We start from the raw sequence: 6,233 nt of genomic DNA on the forward strand, positions 1-6,233 counted from the left end.
TTTGCTTTTGTTGAGATCCTTACCAAGAAGCGGTGACATCCAGAACCAACAGCAACTACGATATCTGTGTGGTCTGTGGAGCCTTTGTTGTTGTTGTTGTTTTGTTGTGTAAGAGGTTATAGGGAACATCCTGTGTCCTCGCAGTAACCACACGAAAAGGCAGGTATCTCACTAGGAGTAATCAGAGAGTTGTTGTTGTTGTTGTTGTTGTTGTTGTTGTTGTTATCAGAACCACAAACGGAGGAAGGTGGATGTGTTGTATTACTGAATAACAATAAAGAAAGATGAATAGATGAGTCAGGCCACCTTGGTAGAGATACTCAAAAGGGACTTTCATGTTTTGTGCCGTGAATACTTTTTATGGCTAGACTGAAGTGGTACTTATTATTTTCTAAGTATATCCTTGCTGTTGTTTTTAGGTTTGTACCGCTGAATGTTGGGAAGCTTTGCATTTAATATTTTTGCTTCTTTATTTTCTTATTTGATCTTGTTATATATGTAATTGTGCTTGTTCGTTTTATTTTGTTGCAACTGTTGTGCATATTTAACATTCTTAGCGTTTCAAGTGTGTTCTGTTTTCAGTGTTGTTTTTCATGTATCCATGTGTTTTTGCTTGCAGGAATTTGACACGTTTTATTTACGACATTTCTTCAGTATTTATTCTTTCCTTTTTTGTTCATGTGTATGTTGTAACTCATGCAGTAAAGGATTTGTGGTGGTTCTGTTCATGATGCTTCATTTTTAGCTCTTTTTAGAATAGTCAAGCTGCATCACTTTTTTTATGTGGATGTTTTGATATTTTCAGGAAAGGATGGCAGGTGGTGCCGCGGTGAACACTGCCAACACGTGCAGGAGGAAAGTGAGTACCTGCTTCATTACATGATGTGCACTCTGTTTGGAACTCGCTGTTAAACTTTTTTTTTCCATGTCAACCGAAACCTGTCACTGTTGCCTGCCTTTCTCCTGTCAGCTTCCCACGAATCTATGAAGGAAAGAAAGGATGTGCTTCCATGGTATCGTGTCAGTAGTATTATCCATTGAAGGATTAGTTTTAACCTTTTTCCAAAGCGTTGTTTTTGTCTCCCATTTTTGTGCCTTCCCAGGGTATATATATGAAAGAAGAAAGAATGTAAATTTAGTCTATAATGTTCATTGCAACATCTTACAGGTAAAAAGTCCTTTGAGGATTAACCGAATCTTTTTCAAAACTATAATTTTTGTATTTCAGTCTTCGTGTGCTTATTTTAGTGTATGCATAGAGAAAAGAAGGACACGAAATCATATATTTTCTCTAATGGTGTCATCTTTTTGTTATAAATATTTACTTGGAGATTCAATTGAAACCTAACAATTAGCTATCATTTTTACGTTCTTATTTTTTTTTTTCGTATACATCTTTTGTATGTACGAAAATGTGAGTGAAGAAAGGAAAAAGGCAATTATAAAAAAATTTCCACAATAACAGGAATATACACTTGAGGAGTTTTTAGGTAACAAATATCAGATCTTCTAATTTATCCGTTTATTTATCCTTTACTGTGTTTTACTGTTATGTAGATTAGTAATATTTTGCATGTTATGATAAAGTGTCCTTGGAAACTATTACTGTAACACATTTCATTTAGTGTGAATTTGATTTCCACGTAAAAAAAAAAAAAAATGGATAAATAAATAAATAAAATAAAAATAGAATAAAATAAAAATCTTTCCTTCTATGGAGAAAACATATTTACATTTTCTTTGTTCAATGGGGAGTTTTCAGAACTAGTGGTTGTCACCAGGTGGCAGCACAGACACAAACTCTTCTCTCACATACAAGCAATATTAGATATACCTACAGTGTTATTATATATATATATATATATATATATATATATATATATATATATATATATATATATATATATATATATATATATATATATATATATATATATATTTATTATATATTATATATATATATATATATTTTTTTTTTTTTTTTTTTTTTTTTTTTGTAGGAAGGACACTGGCCAAGGGCAACAAACATATGAAGATGCAATGGGCTTATATAATATATTTTTCTACGTAATCCCTTCCAAGTGGTAACACAAGGAAAATGAAACTCTTTTCATGAACAAATGTACATAAATTGATTTTTTAGTGAATCGGCATTTAGATTTATTTGGTCATCTTAAGATTTCCAAATGAATACACTCTTGATTGGAAACGTCTTAATCTAGACGACAGTAAACATAAAGGCAACATGTCTGTGACAGTCAAAAGTCCAAATTACATAGATCTCCTTCCTAGTTTATGGAAAGGGCAATTTTAATAAAAAAAATTGGCAACTGGAGTGTCCTGGCGATAGTAATGCTGTATCTCTAACCAAAACAAACACCTGACTCGGCCGCGCTGGTTGAACTTAAGAAACACGTTGTCGAACATGAAGTTGAATGTTGCTGCGGTGCCCATCTCCACTACGCCCTAAGCAATGGATTACGGCAGCTGGACACTACAGCAGCAGCAGGATCGCCTGAGAGATGTTTGTTTTGGTTCTCGATTACTTTGCCTTGTCGCTCGCTTCGTGAGAAGGATGCTAAAATCCCAGAAAAAAAAAACTAGAGCCATATATCACGATGTTACTGAGTAGGTTGTGTCATACTATATAGTACAGTGTGATTTTTTTTACTTTTTTCATCACGATCCTAGATAATATTGAGAGAATGTGGTCAAATTATTATTATTTTTTTTTTTTTGTTTGTGATTATCGAGTAATCGAGAAAGTAGGTTGTGTCATACTATATAGTACAGTGCGATTTTTTATTTTTTCCATTGTTCAAATTAAGTTTTTATACTTGTAATATGATTTATTTAGAAAATGTTAGCAGTTTACTCGATAATCACACTTAAAAAAAAAAAAAAATTTGACCACATTCTCTCAATATTATCTATACCGGATATTGAAAAATCGATACGTCATTTCAATAGTATCATGATGATCAGTGTTCTATGGATCTTTATGCACCTGGGATTTACTACAGCAATATTTTAGCTCTCTTTCCTACAGTTAGATGAGCAGCAACGACATCTAGTGATTTAGTTCCGAAAACTCCCTCCCGGGAAGCGTTACCACCTTGATATTTGTGACCTAATCTAAGTTAACTTTTTTAGCGTCATAACCTTTGTTGCAGCTTTATTCAAGTAAAAATTAAAGAGAGGAAAGCTTGTATTGTTCTGTGAAGTGTTGTTATTTGTCTGTGTGTGTGTTGATTGTCACCTTGAAAAGTCAAGGTGACGTGGGCCCTTGATGACTAGAGCCGGCCCACACTATTTGTCTCCCTTTTTTTAGAGGCTCGTCGTTGTAGATTTCTGAAAATATTAGTTTCATCACTTTTTTATTTTCCTTGTCATCGAATGAAAGAAAATTTATGATTTTCTTTATCATTTAGTAACGTATTAAATATCTTTGGAGGGATTATTCCCCTAGCAGAGCGAGGTGGTTCTATTTTTGTTACCGCACATCTGTACACCCCACCGCTCCCGCCTGGCCCTGGAGGGTACAACGATGATTTGGCCAGGAGCACCTTTTGGTGTCCATCGCATATTAAAAGTTTCGATTTCAGTTTCGGAAACACTTCTTGGTTGTTAACTTTTGAAGGCGTATCTTTCTTATTTTATGTAATTTCTTCGTCAGACTCACCTTTTTTGTTGTATTTTGCATATTTCGATTTATCGACATGTGGGCGAAGGTTTCTGCCTCGCAACTCTTGCAACTATCGCCTCATCACTACAGATCGAGCTGGTGGGCGCAAAATGCGTGAATTATTTGTCATAACTCACTTCATATATGAGATAGCCAGTTTTGGTTGACACCATCAGTCTCAGACACTTTTTTTTTCTTTTTGTCCTGAGGGTTTAATATAGTCCCCTGATTTTGTGTTTGTTTTGTGGGATGCAGCAGCGGCGGGACCTTTTTCCTTCCTCGCGGCCAGACGACGAGGACTGGCTTTTTGCTGCTCCTCCTGACACACTCACAATTTACCGGTGAGTGACGGGGACGGAGCTGTTTTTGTAGCGCAGTGTACGTCCTTCCATTTTTAGGTTTACATTTAGGTGAAGGCTGTCATGCTTGCCTATGTTATTCCATGTGCATGTAAGGTAAGGCTGCTTGACAAAGTGTCTGACTCACTGCAGACACTTGCTTTATGCTGTACTGTAATAAACAAGTAATTTCTCAATGTAAAGGAAACAGTGAGTCACAAAAGTGCCTCTCAATACGATGTGGTAATAAAAAGTAGAATATGAAATAAATAGATAATAAATAAGTGAATAAATAAATAAATAAATAAATGGATGAATTAATGCATACCCTAGAGAACATTTCATACCTACTGAGCTTACCATAGCAAATACACTGATATGCTACAAAAAATGCACACAAGTATATGAAGATGGAAAAAAATGGGGGAAGTCTGTCTTGTGTTGTTATTTCTATGGTTACTGCTCTTCTGAATTTGCCATCAGCATGCGTCTCTCCTTCCCCACGCTGACGCTGCACAAGACTTTCACCTTTATTCCGTTCCCTTTCAGTAGTCCAGGAGTTAAGCAATATCTTCATTCTTTCATCCCCTTCATTGGTAAACTCTGGAATTCTCTGTCTGTTTCTGTTTTTTCTCCTTCCTGTGACTAGTTGTTTTAAGAGTGTTGAGGCACTTCCTGAAACATATTTAGATTTTTTATTATTGACTTTCTTTTATATCTTTTCTCTTTTTTTGTCTGTGTGTATGGAAGCGACAACTGAAAAGATATTTTTTTTGTTCCTCTGTTTGCCATTCGCCAAGAAGATATGAGAGTGTGAGTATAAGTAGTGGCTATATGCAAATGTTAGAATACCATTTTATACTGATTCTAAATTCAAGATGTATTGCATTGTTTACTGCAGTGTTTCAAGTTGAGCCGTCCAATATCTTTTGCATCTAATTCATTTTTGTGTTCGGCTACTTGAATTTTCATTTCCAAAATGCAGTTCCATGTTTTTAAGAAGCATAAAGGGTTGAAAAAAAATAAAGCTTTCCTGAGTTGTAATAGGTGTTAATGTTGATAACAGTATTAGTCGTAGTAGTAGTAGTAATAGTAGTAGTAGTAGTAGTAGTAGTAGTAGTAGTAGTAGTAGTAGTAGTAGTAGTAGTAGTTGTTGTTGTTTTAGTAAAGAGCAGGATTATCAGCTGGAGTGACACCAATTCAGTTTTTCTATTAATTATATTTTCTTACTATTATTCCACACCTTGTCAATCCACGCAAGGAAAAAAAAAGAAAAGAAAAAAGAAAACGTATATTAAAAAAAGTGAGAGGCAAGACCAGCAAGTGAAACACGCCCTGCCTTCTCCATAGACTTCACTTGTTTACTGCCGCGCTTCCTGCCTGATAATTATACAGTCTTACGCTGGAGGCGCTTAATGTGGTGCATTTGTGTGAAAGAATTGACTTTTTGCCATGAATATTTCTCTCTCTCTCTCTCTCTCTCTCTCTCTCTCTCTCTCTCTCTCTCTCTCTCTCTCTCTCTCTCTCTCTCTCTCTCTCTCTCTCTCTCTCTCTCTCTCTCCTCTCTCTCTCTCTCTCAGTGACGTGCATGGGTGTGGTTGTCGAGAGCAGAGTAAACGGCCAAATGTACGGCGACGGGCTAGTGTTTGCATGCGCCGCGTGGGGCGTGCCGTTTGTATGTAAAAGAGGAAGGCAAGTGGTCGAGCGGGGACAAGGAGGAGGAGGAGGAGGAGGAGGCGTAGCGTAGCGTGGTCTGGATGGCGTGCAGGATTATGACTTTCAGAGGCAGCTTCCCTACACTGTAAGCTTCTATTAGAGTGAGCCACGTGACGGGGTGCGCTCTCAGGGTGATTGCTTGTATTCTATGTAGCCTGGCGGGGCTGTGGCACTCCCTGCAGGTTATTGGCTCAGGAGGGTGAGGTAATGTCGGATGTTAGTGTGGTACTCTGCTCTGGGTGATGAGTTGTGTGTAGAACATAAGAACATAATAAATAAGGGAAGCTGCAAGAAGCGACCAGGCTTACACGTGGCAGTCCCTGTATGAAATATACCTACCTATTTCCATCTATTATCCCCATCCATAAACTTGTCTAATCTTCTCTTAAAGCTCTCTAGTGTCTTAGCACTAACTACATGATTACTGAGTTCGTTCCACTCATCTACCACTCTATTTGAGAACCAATTTTTTCCTATCTCCTTCCTAAACCTAA

At 36.7% G+C, this 6,233-nt stretch overlaps 1 protein-coding gene across 11 annotated transcripts in view; it reads left to right on the plus strand.

Moving 5' to 3' along the window:
* The first annotated feature begins 784 nt into the window (after nt 1–784).
* LOC135111971 (circumsporozoite protein-like) overlaps nt 785–6,233 on the plus strand; it is a 175,442-nt gene continuing 169,993 nt past the window's right edge. For 8 of the 11 annotated variants that reach the window (XM_064025649.1, XM_064025650.1, XM_064025655.1 and 5 more), the window contains exon 1: nt 786–859. In XM_064025649.1, the coding sequence (XP_063881719.1) occupies nt 812–859 (48 nt within the window). In that variant the 5' untranslated portion in view covers nt 786–811. Of the gene's footprint in view, nt 860–6,233 lie in introns of all 11 variants that reach the window. The other 3 variants (XM_064025657.1, XM_064025654.1, XM_064025658.1) reach the window with 3 other exon arrangements.

This window comes from Scylla paramamosain, chromosome 23 (genome assembly GCF_035594125.1).
Source record: "Scylla paramamosain isolate STU-SP2022 chromosome 23, ASM3559412v1, whole genome shotgun sequence".
Lineage (NCBI taxonomy): Eukaryota > Metazoa > Arthropoda > Malacostraca > Decapoda > Portunidae > Scylla > Scylla paramamosain.